Here is a 26,995-nt window from a genome sequence, read left to right on the forward strand (position 1 = left end):
ATTTCAAAGCAATGTAAGAAGGTTTCACCTGGTTTCTTCTTGCTGCTTTTAATGAAATGAAGAGAAGAGAGATAAATGGAGGAAAGAATTGTGAAACAAAAAGGAACCAGGACTGGATGAATCTGAAAATTCTCAATTTATTCTAACAGAAAAAGATGCAAAAATTAAGATAGTGTGGCACAAAGAAAAAATGTGACAGTGTGACTATATAATCTTTGATCAAAATTTCAGAAGGATTGAGGGGTGGGAGTATTCAGTTGCACAAGGAGCTCTTTCAAGCGGTTTGGATGTGACTTCCAACCACATGATAGTACTTCTAGGAAGCTTAAGAGAAATGTTCCTCAGCTATCTGAGCAGGGGCCACAGGTACAGGTTATCTAGAAAGGATCTGTAGGTGTGGCTTTTTTCTAAAGGAGTAAACTTCATTGAAATCCATGGTGGACTCAGGAAGTGTTTGAGACAATTATTTCAGCAGAAACACTACCAGATTGGATTGAAAGTGACAGTGAACAGAATAAAAGTAGGAGTTCAGTGTCACCTGGGTGGCTCAGTCGGCTAAGCAGCCTACTTCAGCTCAGGTCACAATCTCACGGTTTGTGGGTTCGAGCCCCGCATCTGGCTCTGGGCTGACAGCTTGAAGCCTGGAGCCTGCTTCAGATTCTGTGTCTCCCCCTCTCTGTGCCTCTCTCCAGCTCATGATCTGTCTCTCAAAAATAAATAAACGTTAAAAACAATTTAAAAAAAAGTTAGCTGAACCATTGCCCATTTTCATTTTATAATATTGTTGCTTACTCAGTCTTATTATACTTGACAATTCTTGGAAATTTGTGTCTTAATCTTTCTTTTGTCTTAGATATATGGCTTGGTGAGAATAAAGCAAATGAACGGGAAATGGAAGAGAGACAGTGTCATATGTAGGTGATAAATACCATCATTTATATTTTTATAGATGCATCAGATCTTTGTTCATTTGTTGAATAATTCAAAGTCCCAAGCTTTGATGCTTATCTTGTGGTGGAGATACATGTAAAAATATATTCCAACAACATATAATATATTTGCTAATGATGATTGCAATGAAAAATGTGAGACAGGGTAAAGGGGAAGAGGGAATGTGTTAGGTAGGTACTATCTATATTGCAGTAAAGATGTCTCTAATGGGGTGGCATTTGAGCAGGGATCTGAATGATGGGATTAAGGAGACTGTTTGAAGCAAGAATAGTCTAGTAAGAAAAACCCAGATGTGGAAGCCTGCTTGGGGCACTCAAGGGTAAGAGTGACCCCAGTAGAGTAAGAAAGGTGAAGGATGATGGGAAATATTCAATAAACTTGAGAGTCTTCTATTTGTTATGATCTGTGTAATGTTGGGAATATTGATGTGAAAGAGACATAATCTCTGGTGTCAAGAAATTGAGTATCCTAGAGGAAGAAGGCAATAAATATAAAAAAATACAAGGAGATAAGTGCTGTTCTCATAGATAAGTACAAATTTCAAAGGGAGCCAGATGAGAGAGACTTTAAACTTGCCTAGAAGATCAAGGAAGGCTTCAGAGAGAAGAAGTCAGAGGACAATGAGGAGGAGGTGGTGATGAGGTTGGAAACTCCAAACAAAGAGAAGGGTAGAGGGAAGGATGGAGACAAGAGATGTGTTAACTCATGATATTTCCAGAATTCAGTATTTTGGTAATTCCAGGTCTATGTTGGTGACAGATGTGTCAGGAGATGAGGCAGCTAAATGAGAATCGTATGTGGGCTTGTGCCAGGCTTAGTCTAAAAAGCTGTGAGAAGTGAAGTAAAATACCTAAATCTGCCTTTTACACAGAGCTGTAAGGTAAGACAGTATCATCAATTAAAACAAGAAATGTGGAGGCAGAAGATCTTGAAGTAGGGGAGGTGAAAGATTATGGGTTTTAGGTTTATACATTTTATATTGCTCAAGGGTCACCTGACCCAAAGGCTGTGGGCTATATACATAGGTCTGGTGCAAAATCAAGGTTAGAGACATAGTCATTAACATATATGTATTAGCTGCAATCTAGGTGTGGACAAGAATTAGACTAAGGTAGGAGCCAGGAAAAAAGCAGCATTAAAAGCAGGAAATAGAGGAGAATTGACAACAGGAATCCCATAGTATCAGTGACCTTACAGTGTTTTAAAATTTTATTTACAAGCCTGTTTGGCCATGTGGACTGTGACCTTGTAGGAAATAATTTTTTGTGTATTTGTAGTCCCAGGAACTGTCCTTGTGCCTTGCACATGGGATACTTAATATATGTATATTCAAATGAGTGGGTGAATAATTAATTAATGAAGGACTCTATGGCTTAACATTTTTGCTTGATGCTCCATCTTTTAGTATGACATTTCATGGCAGTAGTTCTTTGTGTCTATATTTTTATTACTTTTTTTATTGTACAAGGAACACACATTTATTGAAGAAAAATTAGAAAAAAGAAAGCTATGGCACAAAAACAGACACTCAGGGGCGCCTGGGTGGCGCAGTTGGTTAAGCGTCCGACTTCAGCCAGGTCACGATCTCGCGGTCCGTGAGTTCTAGCCCCGCGTCAGGCTCTGGGCTGATGGCTCAGAGCCTGGAGCCTGTTTCCGATTCTGTGTCTCCCTCTCTCTCTCTGCCCCTCCCCCGTTCATGCTCTGTCTCTCTCTGTCCCCAAAATAAATAAACGTTGAAAAAAAAACAAAAAAACAAAAAAACAAAAAAAAAAACCAGACACTCAGATCAATGGAACAGAATAGAGAACCCAGAAATGGACCCACAAACATATGGTCAACTAATCTTTGACAAAGTAGGAAAGAATATTCAGCGGAATACATACAGTCTCTTCAGCAACTGGTGCTGGGAAAACTGGACAGCGACATGCAGAAGAATGAACCTGGACCATTTTCTTACACCAGACACAAAAATAAACTCAAAATGGATGAAAGGCCTCAATGTAAGACAGGAAGCCATCAAAATCCTTGAGGAGAAAGCAGGCAAAAACCTCTTTGATCTTGGCCACAGCAACTTCTTACTCAACACGTCTCTGGAGGCAAAGGAAACAAAAGCAAAAATGAACCACTGGGACCTCATCAAATAAAAAGCTTCTGCACAGTGAAGGAAACAATCAGCAAAGCTAAAAGTCAACTGACAGAATGGGAGAAGATATTTTCAAACTACATATGTGTTAAAGGGTTAGTATCCAAAATCTATAAAGAACTTATCAAACTCAACACCTGAAAAAAAATAATCCAGTGAAGAAATGGGCAAAAGACACGAATAGACGCTTCTCCAAAGAAGACATCCAGATGGCCAACCGACACATGAAAAAATGCTCAACATCACTCATCATCAGGGAAATACAACTCAAAACCACAATGAGATAACCACCTTGCACCTGTCTGAATGGCTAACATTAACAACTCAGACAACAACAGATGTTGGTGAGGATGTGGAGAAAGAAGATCTCTTTTGCACTGCTGTTGGGAATGCAAGCTGGTGCAGCCACTCTGGAAAACAGTGGGGAAGTTCCTCAAAAAACTAAAAATAGAACTACCCTATGACCCAGCAATTGCACTACTAGGCATTTATCCACAGGATACAGGGGTGCTGTTTCAAAGGGACACATGCACCCCCATGTTTATAGCAGCACTATCAACAATAGCCAAAGTATGGAAAGAGCCCAAATGTCCATTGATGGAGGAATGGCTAAAGAAGATGTGGTATATGTATACAATGGAGTATTACTCAGCAATCAAATGAATGAAATCTTGCCATTTGCAACTATATGGATGCAACGGGAGGGTATTATGCTAAGTGAAATTAGTCAGAGAAAGACAAATATCATATGACTTCGCTCATATGAGGACTTTAAGAGACAAAACAGATGAACATAAGGGAAGGGAAGCACAAATAATATAAAAACAGGGAGGGGGACAAAACATAAGAGACTCTTAAATATGGAGAACAGAGAGTTACTGGAGGGGTTGTGGGAGGGGGGATGGGCTACATGGGTAAGGGGCACTAAGGAATCTACTCCTGAAATCATTGTTGCGCTATATGCTAACTAATTTAGATGTAAATTTAAAAAAATAAAATTAAAAAAAACATACCCAGAAATTTCAAAAAAATATCTACTAGATTAGATTTAAAAAAAAAAACAACCAAAAAAAACAAAAACAAACAAACAAACAACAAAAAACAAACAAAAAAAACAAACAAAAAAAGAATATTCTTTTCCCCAGGGGCACCTGGCCGGCTCATTCAGGAAAGCATGTGACTCTTGATCTCAGGGTTGTGAGTTGAAGGCCCAGGTTGGGCATGGAGCCTACTTAAAACAAAAAAAAAAAAAAAAAAAAAGAATATCCTTAAAAATATTCTTTTCCCCAACCAGCTGAATTGGATCCTTTATCCAAGTTATGTAAATACTTGCTACCATTATTATTATGGGTCCAAGTATCTCATCTACATGGGGTTTTGGGCTCCCACACATGGGACACTGGCAAGTGACAATTCACTCAAAACAAAAGCTTGACATAACACAGTAAAAAGGAAAAGAAAAACCCAAAGTTTTATGTGTGTCTCTGCACATGTGTTTGTGAGAAAACACACCCACACATAATGTTAAAAGGCCACACTACCCTGATTAGATCCTAAGCCTAGGCATATCCCTGTAGTTCTGACCACATTCAAATGTCTTAATTCAATGTGATTTTGGATACCCACAATTCCTTTCATTCAGCTGGACAAAAATAGCCAGGTTGCTCTGCAAAAAGAATACAACTTATCATCATGCTTCTTTGTTGGGAGACATTCTCGGTAAAATTTGAGCCCAGCCTCAAAACTTGCGGATTTATCTGTCTATTCTTTATTCATTCATTCATCTATCTATCTATCTATCTATCTATCATCTATTATCTAATCATCCATCCATCCATCCATCCATGCATCCAACAAACACTAACTCATTTCTTTAGAGCTCATTTCAGTTCACTAGCCTCTCTTCCTTGCCCAAGAGAGAAAAACTTTCACGATGCTAAGCCTTCACTTTTCACAGGGGATGACTTACCTCCTGTCCATTTTGTAAAATCCCACTGATCCTTAAAATTCAGGTTCAATTCTTTTTATTTTAAAATAAAATAAATAAATAATAAAACAATAATAAAATAAAAAATAAAAAATAAATAAATAAAATAAATAAAAAATAAAATAATAAAATAAATAAATAAATAAATAAATAAATAAATAAATAAATAATAAAATAAAAAAAATGCTAAGCCTTCACTTTTCACAGGGAATGACTTACCTCCTGTCCATTTTGTAAAATCCCACTGATCCTTAAAATTCAGGTTCAATTCTTTTTATTTTAAGTAATGTCTACCCACAACGTGGGGCCCTAACTTATGACCCCAAGATCAAGAGTTGCATGCCCTACCGACTGAGCCAACCGGGCCCCCTGGTTCAATTCTTTTTTGGAAAATGGTTCACAGACTCCTACTCCTACTGCAAGCCCACACTGTTATCTTCCATCTTAATTTTATGGTACTAAGGTTGTGTATCCCTCTTTTATTATGTAATAAATTGCTTCCTTCAAGATCTCTCAAAAAAAAAAAAAAAGAGAAAAAAAAAAGCTAAGCTAAAATGTTACCCTGGATTCCACTATCAGGAATAACAATTGCTAACATTTCATGTCTATCCTTTTAGACCACTGCTATCAATAGAAATACAATCTGAACCACATAAATAATTTAAATTTTTTAGGAGTCACATTAAAAGAAACTATAAATAAATATATAAAATTAATTTTAAAAATATGTTATTTAACCTGATAAACCCCAAATATCATTTCAACATTAGTTAATAAATAAATATTAATGTGAATGTTTATATTTTTTTCTTCATGGAAGTCTTTGAAAGCTGGTGTATATTTGACACAGCACATCTTAATTTGGACTAGTCACAATCCACGTGTCCCATAACCACTGTACCCTCTGGCTGTGTTTGCACAGCACAGTTCAAGACTCCTTTTGATGTATAAATAATGATATGACTATACATAAAATTGTAATTCTTCCTCCACAAAGTGCAGGTCATATGAAACCTATAGTTTTGTAAGTTTTTATAATAAGTGTAATTTTAGAACAGTTATAGATTTATAGAAAAGTCATGAAAATAGTACACATAGATTCCATACACTGCACACCCAGTTTCCCTTACTATTAACATCTTACAATGGTACATTTGCCACAATTAATAAAACAATACTGATACATTATTAACTGAAGCTCATACTTTACTAGATTTACTTTGATTTTACCTAATGTCCTTTATCTACTACAGAATCCCACTAAGAGACCACATTACATTTAGTTTTCATGTCTCCTTAGGCTCCTCTTGGCTATGACTAATTCTCAGGTTTTTCTTATTTTTCTTAAACTTTCTTTTTAATTTAAATTTTATTTTATATTAGAGAAGGGGGGGAGGGAGGAGGGAGGGAGACAGCATGAGCTGGGGAGAGGGGCAGAGGGAGAGAGAGAGAAACCCAAACTGTTTCTTTATTTCCTTATTCCTTTTTTTGATGCCTGATTAATATTCCATTGTATATTATATATCACCAGTTCTTTATCCATTCATTAGTTGATGGACATATGGGCTTTATCCATAGTTTGGCTATTGTTGAAAATGCTGCTATAAATATTGGGGTTCATGTACCTCTCAAATCTGAATTTTTGTGTCCTTTGGGTAAACACTAGTGCAATTGCTGGACCATAGGGTAGTTCTATTTTTAACTTTTTAAGGAACCTCCATACAATTCTCCAGAATGGCTGCACCAGTTTGCAGTCCCACCAATAGTGCAAGAGGACTCCCCTTTCTCCACAGCCTCGCCAATACCTGTTGTTTCTTATGTTGTTAATTTTAGCCATTCAGACAGGTGTGAGGTGGTATCTCATTGTGATTTTGATTTGTATTTCCCTGATGATGAGTGATGTGGAGCATCTTTTTATGTGTCTATTAGTCTCTGGATGTCTTCTTTGGAAAAGTGCCTATTCATGTCTTCTGCTCATTTCTTAACTGGATTATTTGTTTTGGGGGGTGTTGAGTTTGACTAGGTTCTTTAGAGATTTTGGATTCTAACCCTTATTCAGATATGTTGTTTGCAAATATCTTCTTCCATTCTGTAAGTTTTGTTGATTGTTTCCTTCACTGTGCAGAAGGTTTTTATCTTGATGAGGTCCCAATAGTTCATGTTTGCTCTTGGGTCCCTTGCCTCAAGCAATGTGTCTAGTAAGAAGTTGCATTAGCCACGGCCAAAGAGGTTTCTGCCTGTGCTCTTTTCTAGAATTTTGATGGTTTCCTGTCTCACAATTAGGTCTTTCACCCATTTTGAATTTATTTTTGTGTGTAGTCCAAATAGTGGTCCAGTTTCATTCTTCTGCATGTTGCTGTCCAGTTTTCCCAACACCATTTGTTGAAGAGACAGTCTTTTTTCCATTGGTTTCAAAGGAACCTGCTTTCCTGCTTTCAAAGGTACTTGAACATACACTTATGGCTCCACTTCTGGATTCTCTATTCTGTTCCATTGATTTTGGTGTCTGTTTTTGTGCCATTACCATACTGTCCTGATGATTACAGCTTTGTATTATAGCTTGAAGTCCAGATTAGTGATGCCTCTAGCTTTGCATTTCTTTTTAAGATCGCATTGGCTATTTAGGGTCTTTTGGGGTTTCATACAAATTTTAGGATTGTTTATTCTAGCTCTGTGAAAAATGCTAGTGGTATGTGATAGGGATTGCATTAAAACACATGAACTTCACTGGCTGACATCCTTTCCTTTCACTCTTCCCACTGCCACTGCCCTGCATCTTGGGATCACCTCCCAACTAAATCACTTGCACTTGAATCCTTACCTTCTTCTGGAGGAACAGAAGTGAAGACAGTGTGGGTATACAACTGAAAAATCCCAAGTACATTTCTAATCACTAAGGGTCCGGACCTCAAACAATGTTAAGGGAGCTCAGTTTCACTCTCTCTCTTTCAGGATCATACTCTTCCTTTGTGGTGGGAAGAGGGCTGCTGGCAGCTGAATGGTTGTATCCTAGCCACTTACATTCCCAGCAGTATTCCCAAGAGTTTCATATTAAGTTTTGGGATGTAGACTTGGGGCAGGTACCCATCCTTGAAACAATTAACTGTGGTCAGAGAGAGAAGTATGTTAATTGGCCAGGGAGTCCAAGGCTGGTGTCGGCCTCATCTAAACCCAAACATGGGGTAGGAGGACGCGTGGCTTGGTTATCCAGGGAAAATCCAGGTGTGGTCACCAGAAACAGAGGGATGGATGTTGGGCAGCAGAAGAGACAGATGCATATCCTGATTGGTTATGGGATTTTGCGATGAAAATACTTGTGAGACTGGGATCTTGTAACCACAACTCTTCATCTGATACCAGATGTGGGAAGATTATTGCTAGAACATTCATCAGCTTCCTCTCTAGACCCACCAGTGCCACCCACCCTACCTTCTGTTTACCTTTTCCTGTTCTGTGGGTTGTTTTCTCCTAAGCTCCTGGAGCAGGTGACGGTTTCATGCTGAGCCCAGGGGGTTTTTGTAAGGCTCTCCCTGTCATTCCTCTCACCGTGCAGCTTCTCCAACAGCACAGAAATAGACGCCTGAGTCTGTAGGCATCAAGCCTGTGATGGTGAGCCTTAGAGCTTTTTCTCTTGCCTGATATGACACAGAATATCGTCCTTTCTTAGTGTTTGTGCTATCAGAATAAAGATAAATGATTTCAGTCATCTTTCCATTGGAAGGCTGTTGAAACCAGCTCATCACATAGTAAGTATAGCTGAGTGTGAAACGGCAGAACAAATTCGCAGATTCTCTCTCTTGTTTATGCACCGAACTTGGATATTGAGTGACGCTCTGTGTATTGCTGGAACCTGTAGAAAAGAAGGAAAAATAACTTAGCTGCTGACAAAGCTTTCAAGAAAGCTATCAAATAGCCAGGTTTTCACCCAGAAAACGGAGAAAGGCACAGCTAAGTTCTCTTCTAACTTCTTTCCCAGACCTCCTCCCTTGGGCCCCGGCTGCAGGGGTGGTGGGCTCCTTACCAAAGCTGATGAAGGCCACCACTGTGCACAATAGAGCGGGGAGTCTGGACTGCATCCTGGGGGATCTTCCTGTTAGTGAAATGGCTCTTGTTTGGTCTCCACCTGCCAGGCCCTTTGCAGTGTCACTGGAACTGGGTGGCTCTGTGGTCTTGCTTCTATAGAGCTGGCAGTGTGGTTTCTGCATACGTCAGCTTAGTCACACTTCCTGCTGTGTGTGCCTGCCTCCTGCTTCTTCCTCCAGGCCTCTCTTGTCTAACTGATAGATAACATGTCATGTATGGTTATCATGAAAGAAAACTTGCCCAATGTGGACATAACCAAGGGGGAGAAGTAGACATAAAATCCAACCAGGAGGTTGGTAATAATCTCATTACCCAGAGGTAATGCTGTTAACATTTTGTTGCATTTTTTTTCAGTATTTTTTAATGCAAATGTGCACATTTTAATGGAATTGGGATCAAATTAAAAGTATTTTTTGTGTTGAACATTATGTATATGAATGTGCCACCATGTCATTCAACCGTACGTGAAATGTGATTTTTACAGCTTCAAGGTACTCTGCTGTGTGTCACTTAATTTGTTTACATATTATTGTTTGACATTGTTTTGTTTCCTTTTTTGACAGTTTTAAATAGGATTTAGCGGGCATTGTAAATATGTCTTTGCATTTCTGATAATTTGTTTGTATGTTAATTATGTTGGTTTAAAGTTTTTAATTATGGAAAATTCAAACATGTACCAAAGAGAGAATAGTACAATGAAAGAGCACGTACTCATTTCCAGGTTCCACAGTTATCAAGTCATGGCCAGTCTTGTTCGTCTACACCCGCATCACCCTACACATCTATACCTCTTTCAGTTCTGGTTAGATTAAAGCAAATCCCAGACATCATAGGGTTGTGTCCTTTACACAGGAGGCATGTAACGTCAGGTTGTCTTTTGGTGTGTGTGTGTCTCTGTGTGTTGATCTATTGTTTGAATGGGAGTTGGTTTGCAAAATGATATTCTAATTATATCATTTCTACTTCATTTTTTAACTGAAGCATTTCTGTTAAGATAATTTTTCCTTGTCAATTATTTGATTAACTCTGAGGTTAAGTGTAGGATTCTTTCCATTCATTTGTCAGTTTGTAGGATAATGAGCTGATTCGCCTCTAGAGTGACCAAACCATCCCTGCTTGCCTGAGATGGAGGTGTTTCTCAGGACAAACACCAAAATAGTCCCAAGCAAATCTCAGGCAATCAGGATAAACCCCTAAAAGTAAATAAGGAGGATTGTTTTAGGAACTCATGGATTTAAACATAGTTGATGTGTTTTAGTTGATTGGATTCATGGTCTTATTGATGTGGGAATTGTCCCCTCTTTACTAGCAGAAATCTTTTCAGTCTGGCTGCTGAACCTTTGTGACATGGCCTCTGTAATCTGTGATAGCTTCTAGTTTTCTGGGAGAAGATACTCTAGGTTCATTTATGCACTTTCTTCCCCAGCGATGGAATCAACTATCTGTGATTAATGATAGATGTATTTTCTTTTTCCAGTTCTAATGTTTTAGTAATTTTACTGCAGTCATTAAGACATTTATTGAAATATAGAATAGAAAGAATAATGTTGGAAATCTTTGACTGTTTTAAAATTTTAAGGGAATGTTTTTAATATCTCACTTTGAAAACAAATTCAAAGATTCCTTTCATCAGATTAAAGAAGTTCCCTTTTCTTCTGAATTTGTGAAGAGACTTTAATTAGAAGTAAATGTTAGTGGGGCGCCTGGGTGGCTCAGTCGGTTGGGCATCTGACTTCGGCTCAGGTCATGATCTCGCGGTCCATGAGTTCGAGCTCCGAGTCGGGCTCTGTGCTGATAGCTCAGAGCTTGGAGCCTGTTTCAGATTCCGTGTCTCCCTCTCTCTCTGACCTTCCCCCATTCATGCTCTGTCTCTCTCTGTCTCAAAAATGAATAAATGTTAAAAAAAATTTAAAAAAAAGAAATAAATGTTAGACTTGACCAAATCACTTTTCTGCATTTAGTGACATAATTTTATAGTTAATATCATTTATGTGTGATATGTTGTACTATTATTAAACCTTCCTCATATTCCTGAGATGAATCCTAATCGATCATGGAGTATTAGTATTATCCAATGCTTGTTTAATATTATGTTTAGGAGCAATCATTGCTTTTAATAGGTGATATTGGTCTATAATTGTCCTTTGTCATCTATCTTTGTTTATTTTCATCATTGTGGTTCTCCTGGTCTCATAAAATGTGTTGAGTAGTAGTCTTCCTGTTTTTATTTTTCTCAGTAGTCAGGAATGGAAATTATTGGTCTTGGGTTTGTTGTAACTTGCCTGTGAAACCATATTTTTGCATAGAGTTTTAAATGTATTTAATGTGCATTATAATTCAACTTTTCAAGTTTTCTTGTCAGTTTTGCTAGACAATAATTTTTAGAAAGTTTTACATTTTGTTCAAGTTTTCAAATTAATTTGTATGGATTTATTCCTTGCACGTTCTTAAAATCATTTAAATTTTCATTGTGTCTGTAGTTACAATCTTCCTTTACACCATGTTTTTATATATTCTTAATTTCCTGATAAATCTTATCAGAGAATTGTCCATTTTCTAATTATTTTCAAAGAACCAATTTAAATGGATTCTTTCCTTTGGTTCTTTCTCTTTATTATCTTAATTGTAGCACTGATTATTACTATTTTTGTTCTCTTACTTTTGTTGTTTACTCTTACTTTCTTTTAAAACTTTCTGATTGAATGTTTAGTTCGTTATGCTCAGTCTTTTTGTTTTGATATATTTTAAGGGTATAAAAACTCTCTGTGTGCTGCTTAGCTGCATTGCTCAAGTTTTAAAATGTAGACCTTTCATGATTGTTCCATTGTAAATATTTTAACAATTCCATTTTAATTTCTTTTCTAGTTCATAACTTATTTTATTTTTTTAAAGGTTATTTATTTAGAGAAAGAGAGTTGGGGAGGGGCATAGAGAGAGGGAGAGAGAGAATCCCGAGCGGGCTCTGTCAGCCCAGAGCTTGACCTGGGGCTTGAACTTATGAACTTGACCTGAAATCATGACCTGAGATCATGACCTGAGCTGAAATCAAGAGTCAAACACTTAGCTGACTGACCCATTCAGGTACCACTGGTTCATAAATTATTTATGAGTCTATTTCTTTTTATTTATAGTTGTATTTTTACTAATAGTATCTAACTTTATTCATTGGAGTAAAAGAACATGATCTGTATGATATTGATTCTTTAATACTTATCTGATTTGCTTTTTTGTGGTCTATTTTTCTTATTATTTCTTAGGGGTAAATTTCTGGGTGTAGATTTATGGAATGAAATAATTCTTTATCTATTAACAAATTACCCTTACCACGAATGTACAAATTGACCTTTCTATAGTGTTTTCCAAGAGTTTAGTTTTATGACATCATCATCTAATGCTTTAAAAAACTTGTCAATTTGTAGAGAAAAAATATTACTTCCTTGTTGTTTTATTGTGCCTTTGTTTATCAATGAGGTTGGATTCTTTTCATCTTTGTATTTGTTATTTTTTAATTTGGAAATTATTTTTTCATAGCCATTGTGTTTTTTGAAGTTGGCACAATTTTTCTCTAATTTCTTTGTAATAATATTTTATATTATAAGGAGCTTGAACAAGTTTGTTCATAAAAGATCATTGTCCCAGACTCCACTGCTGATTCTTAACCAGATAGGTAGGCAGCTGAATGTTTATTTTGACAGTTCCTGAGCGACTTGAACTAACCATGTGCCTAGGCCATCCCAACCCTCAACTCACCGTCACCCTGATAAATCTTTACAAAGAAATCACAAACCTCTGTGACCTTTATCCAGGTTGTTTCTGAGAACTATTTCAGAAAACCCTGAGATGCTGGCTGCTGAAATTGTCATTCCAGAGGAGTCAAACATGACATGAGTACCAATGGGTACATGTAGAGGTTAGGGTGACCTGCTCAAGACAAGGAACAACTTCTTCTGACCAAGTTGTTCTTGCAGGAGGAAGAAAGGACGGGAAAGAAAGGAAAGGATGAATCTTTATAACCACCATTATAGAGTGAATTTTATCCAAAGAACTATTAATGAAACGTGGAGCCTCTCCCAATGGAGAAGTTTACAAGCCTGAAGACTGGGTCTAAGACAGGTGTTGGGAAAACTATGCTTGCGGATGAAGGAAAGAGTTGCTCACAGAGCTTCCTTAAGTTTAGGAGAATTTTAAGGAGATTCTGCATTCAATGACCTGATATTATTCAGGCCTCTAATTTTCAGCTTATCCTTTTTTTTTTTTTTTTTTTTGTCCTAAGTTCAGTCCTCTCACCCATCCCCAGAGAGTGTCAGCATCTTCTCATTGTTCTGAGAGTTGTGTTAGTGGCACGATTGCCCCCTGGAGGCCAGACAGAGGAGTAGCCTCCTTAAAGTATTCTAGGCCAGTGGTTCTCAGGGCTGGGGGTACATTAGAATGGATTGAGGAGTTGTAACAAAAAGTGCTTGGTCCTGAACACCTAGACCACTGGGGATGTGGGACACATTCTAGTATCACTTTATTAACATTTACACTTGAGTGAAAAACTAAAAAATAAAATGAAAGCAACTGCTCTGAAGTAAACCTAAACATACTCAGAAGCAGAATTACTCATAGTAAGTAGCAGGGTAAATAAAAGATGTCAGGGGATGGAAAAAGGAGATATTTTACCTGTAGGTTTACAAGTCTGGGAGGTAATCCATTTTAGCAAATCTCCCCCTGGGACTTAGAGTTTGAGTATGACAGATTTTTGGTGTATATTTGTGATGTGCCCGCAAAGGTGCTCATTTTCATATATATAAGTTGACTGCTTATTACCCAATTGGTCTCCTAATTCTTAGACCTTACTTTTCACTCAGCTTTCCCTGGGTTCTGGGTGGCTGGAATATTAATAGGTACCAACATCACTGACTCTCAACTGAACTTCATCAAGGGCTTGGCCTCAGTGCCAAGACTCGCATTATCAGAGTTATACTTCACACAAGCACTAATTTAAGTTTTATCTTTTCAAATCATAGAATCACAAAAATTAGAATTAAAGGGCCTTTTGAGTGTCCCTAGACAAACTTCCTTATTTTAAATATCTGAAAAAGCCATGAAAGCATTTGAGTTTTGGCAAACAAACAAATACACAAAGTACAACTACCCTAATTTAGTACCTTCTTCTCTATCCTTATTACCTGTCTGTCTCATACTCTGAACTCATGGGATACAAAAAATCAAAAATTCTCAGGCTGTACTACCTGGGAATTCTTTCCATTTGTATTCATATCCGTAGAAAAATTTCCCCACTGTCTCTACCTAAAAGAAGCAAACAAAGCACTGCCAGTAGTCCTACGGATTTTCCCTAAGTTGTTTCTGGGAGTTTCTATTTTGGATGGAGAAACATGGTGGATGCAGAACGATTGGGAATACATGGAGGGAGGAGAGACACAGTCCTTCAAATACCTTTCAGGTCTGGGCCTGAAGGCCAGACTTTAAGTTATGAAGTGACTTTCTGCATGGTCCTGGCATCCTGGTGTGCATCAGGGAGGGAAATCCGGCAATGTGTTTCTAGATACAGCTCTATCTGCCCTATATTAAGGGTTATAAGAATCTATATGTAAGGATACTGCTAGTGAAGTCTCAAAAGGAAGTAAGGAATATGTTATTGGGAACTGGAGGAGGGGAATCCATGTCAAGTAGTTGCAGAAAAAATTTGAAATTGCCTCCTGTAGTTATGTGGAAAGCTGAACTTGCTTGTAGAGGTAGGGAGATTTCAAAGCAAAATATGAAGGTTCCACTGGGTTTCTTCTTGCTGCTTTTAATGAAATGAAGAGAAGAGAGATAAATAGAGGAAAGTATTGTTAAAAAAAAAAAAAAAAAGGAGCCAGGACTGGATGAATCTGAAAGTTCTCAAGCTCTTCAAATGGAAAAAGATGCTAAACTTAAGAGCGTGGCACAAAGAAAAAAAGTGACAGTGTGACTATTTAACCTTTCATCAAAACCTCAGAAAGATTGAGGAGTGGGAGTATTCAGTTACACAAGGAGCTCTTTCAAGAGATTTGGATGTGACTTCCAACCAAACAATAGGGCTTCTAGGAAGCTTAAGAGAATGGTCCCTCAGAATTCTGAGTAAGGGTCACAGGTACAGGTTGTTTGGAAAGAATTTGTGGATGTGCCTTTGTTTTAAGGAGTAACATTCATTGAAATCCATCAGAGACCCAGGAGGTGTTTGAGAAAATGATTTCAGCAGAAGCACTACCAGCTTGGATTGAAAGGGACAGAATACAGAATAAAAGGAGGAGGTCAGACCCCCAAAACTCTACTGGAAGGAAGCAGGTTTATAAAACTACTCAACTGCAAATATGTGTTACTTTTTTTTTTTGAAAGAAGAGAGATGACTCTGAGAGCAGAAGTAAAAGCCAAAGGGTCACAGTTGAGAATTATTTCCAGGCCTTAAATCTAATTAAGGAACTCCTAAAGTTTGCCCAGCTGGATTTCAGTGAGTCTTTTCTACATTTCATTCCCCACCTCTTTTGGACCCAAATGTCTATAGCTATTAACCTGTGCCTTCCTGGTCATGTGTGATCTAACATAGTGATCTGGATGTGTTGAGGCAGATGGCTTGTTTCACAGCTTGAAAAATGGAGAGAAATTGTGTCCTAGGAGCTGTACCTAACAGATGACATCCAGGAGCTGCATTTGAACTTGGACCTCATTTAGATGATGTGATTTTTGTAAGTGAGCTGATGCTGTACAGGATGAGACTGTTGGGGTCTTTAGGAGTGTGTGTGAATGTATTTTGCAAGTAGGAGGGATATGAATTTTGGGGGGGTCAGATGGTGGACTAAGGTAGAGAGATAAGGTAGAGAGATAAATCCTTTCCTCCTGGTGTCCATGCCTTTGGATAATCCCTTCTCTTGAGTGTAGGAGGGACCTGTGATTTGCTTCTAACCAACACAATATGCAAAGGTGATGGGCTATTCCTCTGTTACTGTTACATTAGGAAAGGTTGTGTCTTAGAAGAGTAGAATGAGAGATTCTCCTTGTTGGCTTGATGATGTAAGCAGCTATGTTGAAAAGTCCAAAGAAAGTACAAGACACCACTAGGAACTCTGGGCAGCCTCTAGGAAAATAATTGTTTTTGAGGATACATTGGAGTGTCAGAAAGGACCTTGTAAACTGTGAACAGTGATACAAATGTATGAGGCAGCTTTTAACTGTTCAAAAGGAACAAATGATAGATGTGGTATAAATATTTGTTGAATAAATAAATTAGAAGGTAAAACGCATTCTCGAAACAAATTTAATAAGTGGTTAGCTGAACCGTTGCCCTGGATTCCATTACCAGGAATAATACTGATATATTATTATTGACTAAAGTTCATACTTCAGTAGATTTACTTTGATTTTACCTGAAGTCCTTGATCTACTGCAGAATCCCACCAGGAGACCACATTACATTTAGCTTTCATGTCTCCTTAGGCTCCTCTTGGCTATGATAATCACCCAGATTTTTAAAATTTTTTTTAATGTTTTTTTAAATTTAAGTTTTATTTGATTTTAGAGAGAGAGAGCATGAGCAAGGGAAAAGGGCAGAGGGACAGAGACAGGGAGAGAGAGAGAGACAGACAGACAGAGAGAATCCTATCAGGCTACATGCTCTGTGTGGAAGCCAACACAGGGCTCAATTTCACAACCCTGGGATAATGACCCAAGCTGAAATCAAGAGTTGGACACTCAACTGACTAGCCACCCAGACGCACCCTCAGATTTTTCTTATTTTTGATGACCTTGACAATTTTAGGATTATTAGTTAGATATTTTGCAGAATGTCCCTCAATTGGGATATTTCTGATGATTTCCTCATGATTACTTGGGGTTATGGGATTTGGGGAGGAAGACCACAGAGGTAAAGTGCTATTTCTCTTCACATCATATCAAGGGGACATGCTACCAACATGACTTATCTCTGGTGATGTTGACCATGATCCTCGAACTAAGCTGGTGTTTATCAGGTTTCTCCACTGTTGCTTTTTCTTTTTTAAAGATTATTAATTTATTTTGAGAGAGAGAGAGAGCAAGAGAGCAGGGAGAGAGGGGCTGAGAGGTAGGGAGAGAGACAATCTCAAGCAAGCTCTGCACTGTCAGAGTCCGATGCAGGACTCAATCTCACAAGCTGTGAGATCGTGACCTGAGCCAAAATGAAGAGTCAGATGCTTAACCAACTGAACCACCCAGGCACCCCAATCCACTGTTGCTCTTTTGTCACCCTTTCCATACTGTGCCTTTTGAAAGGAACTCACTATGTGCAGCCAGACTTGAGGAGTGGGAAATGTGGAGTATCTATATAAATTATTTAGAATTCTAAAGCATGGGAAGTTTGTCTGTTCTGACTCATTTATTCAATAATACATTTATATCAGTGACTCTTGGGTACTTATTTTATACCTTGGGCTATTACTCAACATGACTTTATTTTGTTGCTCAAATTGTTCCAGCTTTGGCCGCAGGGAGCTTTCTCCTGTGTCCCCTTAGGGACATAGGGGACTCCTATGTCCCCTTAACATAGCCCCATCATTGGTGGCACTGGTTGTTTTTTGAACACTTTAAGATGCTTTGGACTTATCTTGCATATTCAGTGCCCCAGCCCTAGAATCAGCCATTTTTCCAAGGAACCCTGGTTACTAGTATTGAAAAATGGTATTAGAAACAAAGATACGAGTTCTAGGCATGCTCATTGCTTCTGGGTTATCCTCAGAAACGTCAAAGATGTGACCTAGATTTTGAGAAACAGTGAGTTCAAAAGGTAGAAATGGGGAGGAAACATATTTCCAGAGAAGCAGCTGGCAGGAGCAGGACTTTGGATTTGGGAAAAGCACAGTCTCACAAGGAATCCAGAAGTCTTAAGCAAGCGAGATTCTTTGGAGGGACACAGTAGGGAGATTAATATGGCAGCAGTAAGCAAAGTGACCCTGAGCAGAAGAGTCTGAAAGGGGAGAGAACAGTTAAATGGTCAGTGTAATAACAGGTACAGTGTTAAATTTGTCCCTCCCCCTTACCACCCTGGATGATGTGGGAGGAAAGGGCTGAACAACTGATCTAATCTGAACAGTCTGAGGAGTTGTAACCTGTCTCCCCTGCAGCAAGCCAGGAGTTTTAAAAAGTAGTATTGAACCATTTTGTTTGGTTAATTTGTTTCACCCAATGTTGTCTATATTAGTGTTTCTAGTTAGGTCTCTTTTGATTGCAAATGATAGAAAACCTGACTCAAAATAATTTATGAAAAAAAAAGAAATTAATTGTGTTGCATTTTTGGTGTCTTCCCTGTATCCCTTTGTGCTTAAGACTTCAGTGCACGCTGTCCCCTTCCTCCTGCCAGAACTTGGGCTTTTTCTTACTGCACAGCTGTTTGGCAGACATAAGTACTGGGGAATCATCACTCATATCCCTGGGCCCTGTCCCCCACCAGTGACATGCAGGATTAGGAGTATCAATCTCCTAGCTTCTCTGGCCCTCAAGCAGGATAAGTTGAGGCAAGTGTCTCCCATGGGTTGTCAAAAATTCCCTGGTATGATGAAAGTCTTGGTGCTCACAGTGACGGTTGGCTTGAGAATACACAGGCCCTGAATGATGGGTTGATTTTTCTAATTTTTTTTTTAATTTAAATTTTAGTTAGTGAGTTACAGCGCAATATTGGTTTCTGGAGTAGAATTCAGTGATTCATCACTTCCATACAACACCCAGTGCTTATCCAAACAAGTGTTTTCATTAACGCCCATCACCCATCTAGCCCATCTCCCACCCCCCTCCCTCCATCAACCCTCAGTATGCTCCCTATCATTAAGAGTCCATTACAGTTTGTATTCCTCTCTCCTTTTTTTCTTTACCCCCTTCCCATATGTTCATCTGTACTTTCTTAAATTCCACATATGAGTGAGGTCATATGGTATTTGTCTTCCTCTGACTGAGTTCGCTTAGCATAATACATTCTAGCTCTGTCCACATTGTTGCAAATGGCAAGATTTCATTTTTTGATGGCTGAATATACATATTCCATTGTATGTGTATAGAACGTCTTCCTTGCCCATTCATCATTCGGTGGACATTTGGGCTCTCTCCATAATTTGGCTACTGTTGATAATGCTGCTATAAACATCAGGGTACATGGACCCCTTCAAATCTGTATTTTTGTACTCTTTGGGTAAATACCTAGTATTGCAATTGCTGGATGATAGTGTAGTTCTATTTTTAACTTTGAAAAACCTCCATACTGTTCTCTAGAGTGCTGCACGTGTTTCTATACCCAACAACAGTGCTAGAGGGTTCCCCTTCACATCCTTGCCAAAATCTGTTGTTTATTGTGTTGTCAATTTCAGGCATCAGACAGGTGTGAGGTGGTGTCTCATTGTGGTTTTGAATTGTATTTCCCTGATGATGAGTGATGTGGAGCATCTTTTCATGTGACTTAGCCATCTGAATGTCTTTTTTGAAAAAGTATCCTTTCATGTCTTCTGCCCACTTTTTAACTGTATTATTTCTTTTTTGGGTGTTGAGTTTGGTTAAGTTCTTTATAGATTTTGGATTCTAACCCTTATTCAGATATGTTGTTTACAAATACCTTCTTTCATTCTGTAGGTTTTGTTGATTGTTTCCTTCACTGTGCAGAAGCTTTTTATCTTGATGAAGTTCCAATAGTTCATGATTGCTTTTGTTTCCCTTGATCTGATAATGTGTCTAGTAAGAAGTTGCTGTGGCCTGTGTCAAAGAGGTTTCTGCCTGTGTTCTTTTCTAAGATTTTGATAGCTTCCTATCTTACATTTAGGTCTTTCATCAATTTTGAAGTTATCTTTGTGTATGGTCCAGAAAGTGGTCCAGTTACATTGTTCTGCATGTTGCTATCCAGTTTTCCCAACACCATTTGTTGAAGAGACTGTCTTTTTCCACTGGTTATTCTTTCCTGCTTTCTCAAGGATTAATTGACATATAGTTGTGAGTCCATTTCTAGCTTTTCTATTCATTCCATTGATCTACGTGTCAGTTTTTGTGCCAGTACCATATAGTCCTGATGACTATAGCTTGAAGTCAGGATAGTGATGCCTCCAGATTTGCTTTTCTTTTTCAGGATTGTTTTGGCTATTTAGGGTCTTTTGTGGTCCATACAAATTTTAGGATTGTTTGTTCTAGCTCTGTGAAAAATGCTGGTGGTATTTTGATAGGGATTGCATTAAAACATATGCTTTTCACTGGCTGACTTCCCTTCATTTCTCTCTTCCCACTGCCTCTGCCATGGATCCTGGGATCACCTCCCAACTAAATCACTTGCACTTGAATCCTTGTCTTCTTCTAGAGGAACACAAGCTAAGACAGCTGGGATCTACAACAGAAAAATCCCAAGTACATTTCTAATCACTGCAGGGTCTAGGGCCTCAAACAATGTTAAGGGAGCTCATTTTCCCTCCCTCTTTTCAGGATCATGTTCTTCCATTGTGGTGGGAAGAGGGCTGCTGGCAGCTGAATGGTTGTATCCTAGCCTCTTCCATCCCCAGCCGTATTCATAAGAGTTTCATATTAAGTTTTGGGATGTGGGCTTGGCACAGGTACCTATCCTTAAACCAATCACTGTGGTCAGAGAGATGGACTGTGCTAATTGGTCAGGGAGTCCAAGGCTGACGTCAGCCTCATCTAAAACCAAATATGGAGTGAAAGGAGGTGTGGTTTGTTTATCCAGGGAAAATCAGGGTCTTGTCAACCAGAAAAGGAGGGATGGATATTGGGTAGGCAGAAGAGACAGATGCATATCTTGATTGGCTATGTGATCATCCTTAGGCACCAGATTCGAGGTGAAAATGCTCTTGAGGCTGGGATCTTGTAACCACAACTCTTCCTTTGATACCAGATGTGGGAAGAATGTTGCTAGAACATTCATCAGCTTCCTCTTTAGACCCACCAGTGTCGCCTACCATGCCTTCTGTATACCTTTTTTTTTGGTCCTGTGGTTTCCTCCTGAGCTCCTGGAGCAAGTGTTGAGCCCAGGGGGTTTTTGTAAGGCTCTCCCTGTCACTCCTCTCACCGTGGAGCTTTTCCAAGAGCACAGAAATAGATGCCTGAGTCTGTGGGCATCAAGCCTGTGATGGTGAGCCTTAGGGTTTTGTCTCTTGCCCAATGTGACACAGAATATCGTCCTTCCCTAGTGTTTGTGCTAGTAGATACAAGATAAATGATTTCAGTCATTTTTCCATTGGAAAGCTGTTGATACCAGCTCATCACGTAGTAATCAAAGTTGAGTGTGAAACGGCAGTCCAAGGTCACAGATTCTCCCTCTTTTTCCTGCACTGAACTTGGAGATTGAGTGATGCTCTGTGTATTGCTGGAACCTATAGAAAAGAAGAAAAAAATAACTTAGCTTCTGCCATTGCTCCCAAGAAAGCTGTCACAAATAGCCAGGTTTTCACCCAGAAAACAACGTGGAGAAAGGCACAGTCAAGTTCTCTTCTAACTTCTTTCCCAAACTCCCTCCCTCAGGCTCTGGCTGCTGGGGTGGTGGGCTCCTTACCAAAGAGGATGAAGGCCAACACTGTGCACAAAAGAATGGGCAGTCCGGACTGCATCCTGGGGCCCTTCCCACTGGTTAAATGGTTCTTGTTCTGCCTGCCACCTGCCAGGCCGTTTGCAGTGTCACTGGAGCTGGGTGGCTCTGTGGCCTTGCTTCTATAGGGCTGGCAGTGGGGTTTCTGCATACGTCAGCTTAGTCACACTTCCTGCTGTGTGTGCCTGCCTCCTGCCCTCTTCCTCCAGGCCTCTCTTGTCTCATTGATCGGTAACATGTCGTGTATGGTTTATCATGAAGGAAACTTGTCCAGTGTGGACATAACGAAAAGGGAGAAAATAGGCAATAAAATGAACCATAAACTCATTACCCAGAGATAACTTTTTGTTGTATTTCTTTCAGTATTTTTAATGTATTTCTTTCAGTATTAGGTATGCATACCCTAATGAAATTGGGATCCAATTAAAAATCTTCTTTGTGTTGAACACTATGTATATAAATATGCCACCATGTCATTCAAATGTATGTGAAATGTGATTTTTACAGCTTCATACTACTCTGTTGTGTAAGCAGACCTTAATTTGTTTAAACATCATTGATATTGTTTTGATTCCTCTTTGACTGTTTTAAATAAGATTTGGTCGGAATTGTAAGTATAAGTCTTTGCATTTCTGACAATTTATTTGTATGTTAACTATGTTATTTTAAAGTTTTTAATTATGGAAAATTCAAACATGTACCAAAGAGAGAATAGTACATTGAAAGAGCACGTACTCATTTCCAGGTTCCACAATTATCAAGTCATGGCCAGTCTTGTTCGTCTACACCCGCATCACCCTACACATCTATACCTCTTTCAGTTCTGGTTAGATTAAAGCAAATCCCAGACATCATAGGGTTGTGTCCTTTACACAGGAGGCATGTAACGTCAGGTTGTCTTTTGGTGTGTGTGTGTCTCTGTGTGTTGATCTATTGTTTGAATGGGAGTTGGTTTGCAAAATGATATTCTAATTGTATCATTTCTACTTCATTTTTTAACTGAAGCATTTCTGTTAAGATAATTTTTCCTTGTCAATTATTTGATTAACTTTGAGGTTAAGTGTAGGATTCTTTCCATTCATTTGTCAGTTTGTAGGATAATGAGCTGATTCGCCTCTAGGGTGACCAAACCATCCCTGCTTGCCTGAGATGGAGGCGTTTCTCAGGACAAACACCAAAATAGTCCCAAGCAAATCTCAGGCAACCAGAATAAACCCCTAAAAGTAAATAAGGAGGATTGTTTTAGGAACTCATGGATTTAAACATACTTGATGTATTTGATGTGTTTTAGCGATTGGATTCATGGTCTTACTGATGTGGGAATTGTCCCATTTTTACCAGCAGAAATCTTTTCAGGCTGGCTCCTGAGCCTTTGTGACATGGCCTCTGTAACCTGTGATGGTTTCCTAGTTTTCTGGGAGGAGAAGATATTCTAGGCTCATTTATACACTTTCTCCCCCAGCCATGGAATCAACTATCTGTGATTAATGATAGATGTATTTTCTCCTTCCAGTTCTAATGTTTTTCTTATTTTACTGCAGTCATTAAGACATTTGGTGAAATGTAGAATAGAAAGAATAATATTGGAAATCTTTCTCTTTTTCAAGTTTTTAAGGGAATGCTTTTAATATCGCCCTTTGAAAACAAATTCAAAGATTCCCTTGTTCAGGTGAAGGAAGTTCCCTTTTCTTCCTAGTTTGTGAAGAGGTTTTAGTTAGACATACATGTTAAACTTGACCAAATCACTTTTCTCGTTTAGTGAGATAATTTTATAGTTACTGTCTTTATGTGTGGTATGTTGCCCTTATATTTAACCTTCCTCATACTCCTGGGGTGAATCTTAAATGATCATGGTGTATTAGTGTTACTTTTCAATATTCAGTGCTAGTTTGATAATATTTTTAGGAGCAGTCATTGTTTTTAATAGGTGATATTGGTCTATAATTGTACTTTGTCATCCACCTTTGTTTATTATTGTCATTGTGGTCCTCTTGGTCTCATAAAATGTGTTGAGTAGTAGTCTTCCTGTTTTTATTTTTCTCAGTAGTCAGGAATGGAAATTATTGGTCTTGGGTTTGATGTAACTTGCCTGTGAAACACCATGTTTTTTTTTAGAGTTTTAAATTTCTTTAATTTGCCTGTAAATTCAAGTTTTCAATTTTTCTTTCCAGTTTTGTTGGATGACAAATTTTAGAAAGTCTTACTTTTTGTTTAAGTTTTTAATTAATTTGTATGGATTTATTCCTGCCTTCTTATAATTATTTAAATTTTTACTGTGTCTGTAACTACAGTCTTCCTTTACACAATATTTTTCTATGTTCTTTATTTCCTTGATAAATTTTATTAGAGAATGGTCCATTTTCTAATTATTTTCAAAGAACCATTTTAAATGGATTCTTTCCTTTGCTTCTTTGTCTCTACTGCCTTAATTCTAGCACTGATTATTACTATTTTTATCCTCCTACTTTTGTTGCCTACTCTTACTCTCTTTTAAAACATTAAAAAAATCTTTTTTTATTTTTATTTATTTTTGAGACAGAGAGAAAGACAGAGAGAGAGTGTGAGTGAGGTAAGGCCAGAAAAAAGGGAGACACAGAATCCGAAGCAGGCTCCAGGCTGTGAACTGCCAGCACAGAGCCCGACACGAGGCTCGAACTCACAAACCGCGAGATCATGACCTGAGCCCAGGTGGGACACTTAACCGAGTGAGCCACCCAGGTGCCCCGAGGATTCTTTTTATTTGTATTTGTTATTTTAGTAATTTGGAAATTATTTGTTCATACCCATTGCATTTATTAAGATTGGTACAATTTTTCTCTAATTTCTTTGTAATAATTTTTTTAACGTTTATTCATTTTTGACACAGAGAGAGATAGAACATAAATGGGGGAGGGTCAGAGAGAGAGGGAGACACAGAATCTGAAACAGACTCCAGGCTTTGAGCTGTCAGCACAGAGCCGGTCGCGGGGCTGGAACTCACAGACCGGGAGATCATGACCTGAGCCGAAGTCGGATGCTTAAGCGACTGAGCCACTCAGGCGCCCCTGTAATATTTTTTAAAGGAGATTAAAAAGTTTGTTCCTAAAAGATCACTGTCCCAGACTCCACTACTGATTCTTAACCAGATAGGTAGGCAGCTGAATGTTTATTTTTGCAGCTCCTAAACTGCTTGAACTAATCATGTATTTGGGCTCTCACATCCCCACAACTCACCATCACCCTGATATATCTTTAAAAAGAAACCATAAACCTCTGTGGCTTTTTTCCAGGATGTTTCTGGGAAGTATTTCAGAAAACCCTGAAATCCTGGCGGCTGAAATTGTCACTCGGGAGAGTCACACATGGCATGAGTATCAAAGGATGAACCTTTATAACCACCATTATAGAAGGAATCGTATCCAAAGGATTGAAAATGAAGTGGGGACCTTCTAATAAAGAGGTTTACAAGTCTGGGATTGGGACTAAGGCAGCCATTGGGACAATTGTGCTTGCAGAAGAAGGAAAAGATTTGCTCACAGACTTTCCTAAACTTTAGGAGAATTTTAAAGAGATTCGGCCTCAACTACCTCAATATTATTCAGGCTTCTAATTTTCATCCTTATTCCTTTTTTGTCCTAAGGTCAGGCCTCTCACCCACCCCCAGAGAGTGTCAGCATCTTCTCATTGTTCTGAGAGTTGTGTTAGTGGCACGATTGCCCCCTGGAGGCCAGACAGAGGAGTAGCCTCCTTAAAGTATTCTAGGCCAGTGGTTCTCAGGGCTGGGGGTACATTAGAATGGATTGAGGAGTTGTAACAAAAAGTGCTTGGTCCTGAACACCTAGACCACTGGGGATGTGGGACACATTCTAGTATCACTTTATTAACATTTACACTTGAGTGAAAAACTAAAAATAAAATGAAAGCAACTGCTCTGAAATAAATCTAAACATACCCAGAAGCAGAATTACTCATAGTAAGTAGCAGGGTAAATAAAAGATGTCAGGGGATGGAAAAAGGAGATATTTTACCTGTAGGTTTACCTGTATGTTTACCAGTCTGGGAGGTAATCCGTTTTAGCAAATCTCCCCCTGGGACTTAGAGTTTGAGTATGACAGATTTTTGGTGTATATTTGTGATGTGCCCACGAAGGTACTCATTTTCATATATAAGTTGATTGCTGATTATCCAAGTTGGCCTCCTAATTCTTAGACCTTACTTTTCACTGTTTTCCCTGGGTTCTGGTTGGCTGGAATATTCATAGGGGCCAACATCACTGAGCTCTCAACTGAAACTTGATCAAGAGCTTGAACTCAGTGCCAAGACTAGCATTATGAGAGTTCTACTTCAACACCAACACTAATTTAAATTTTATATTTTCAAATCATAGCATCACAAAAATTAGAATTAAGGGCCTCATGAGGCCCTCTAGCCAAACTTCCTTATGTTCAACATCTGAAAAGTCATAAGAGCCTTTCAGTTTTGGTGAACAAACAAGCAAGCAAGCAAACAAACAAACAAACAAACAAACAAATATAAAGTACAGCTACTCTACTTTCGTACCTTCTTCTCTATCTTTATTGCCTGGCCCTCTCATACTGTGATCTCAGGGGATACAAGAACTCCAAGAATTCTCAGTTTGCATTACCTGGGAATTCTTTCTATTTCTAATCATATACATAGAATTTTCCTTGCACTGTCTCTATCTAAAAGAAGCAAAACACTGTTAGTAGTCCTACTGACTTTGTCTAAGTTTTTTTCTGGGAGTTTTTATTTATGGATGTAGAAACATAGTGGATGTAGAACAGTTGGGAACAGATGGAAGGAAGAGAGAAACACCTTGAAATACCTGTCAGATCTGTGCCCGATGGCAAGACTTTAAGTTATAAAGTGACTTTCTGCATGATCCTGACTTCCTGGTGTGCATCAGGGAGGGAAAGCTGGCAATGTTTCTAGATACAGCTCTATCTGCTCTGTATTAAGGGTTAACAGAAATCCGGACTTTAAGGATACTGCTAGTGAAGTCTTAGAAGGAAGTAAAGAATATGTCATTGGGAACTGGAGGAAGGGAATCCATGTCAAGAGTTGCAGAAAAATTTTGAAATTGCCTCCTATAGTTACGCGAAAGCTGAACTTGGTTGTAGAGGTGGGGAGATTTCAGGCAACGTATGAAGGTTCCACCTGGTTTCTTCTTGCTGCTGAAATGAAGAGAAGAGAGCTAAATGGAGGGAAGAATTGTTAAACAAAATGGAACCAGGACTGGATGAATCTGAAAGTTCTCAATCTCTTCAAA

General features: G+C 38.6%; 1 protein-coding gene and 1 long non-coding RNA gene across 10 annotated transcripts in view; one reads left to right on the forward strand and one right to left on the reverse strand.

Moving 5' to 3' along the window:
- Positions 1-9,301, reverse strand: part of LOC112855941 (T cell receptor alpha chain MC.7.G5-like) — a 167,161-nt gene extending 157,860 nt beyond the window's left edge. Inside the window, exons 1-2 of the mRNA XM_086710174.1 lie at positions 9,103-9,301; positions 8,628-8,931 (exon numbers count right to left, since the gene is read on the reverse strand). Coding sequence (XP_086566300.1) covers positions 8,628-8,931; positions 9,103-9,286 — 488 coding nt within the window. The 5' untranslated portion in view covers positions 9,287-9,301. The remainder of the gene's footprint in view (positions 1-8,627; positions 8,932-9,102) is intronic.
- The window catches only part of LOC147580085 (uncharacterized), a 323,282-nt gene that overhangs the window by 155,386 nt on the left and 140,901 nt on the right, over positions 1-26,995 (forward strand). The window lies entirely within an intron of this gene.

Source organism: Puma concolor, chromosome B3 (genome assembly GCF_028749965.1).
Source record: "Puma concolor isolate L17-30 chromosome B3, mPumCon1.1.hap2, whole genome shotgun sequence".
Lineage (NCBI taxonomy): Eukaryota > Metazoa > Chordata > Mammalia > Carnivora > Felidae > Puma > Puma concolor.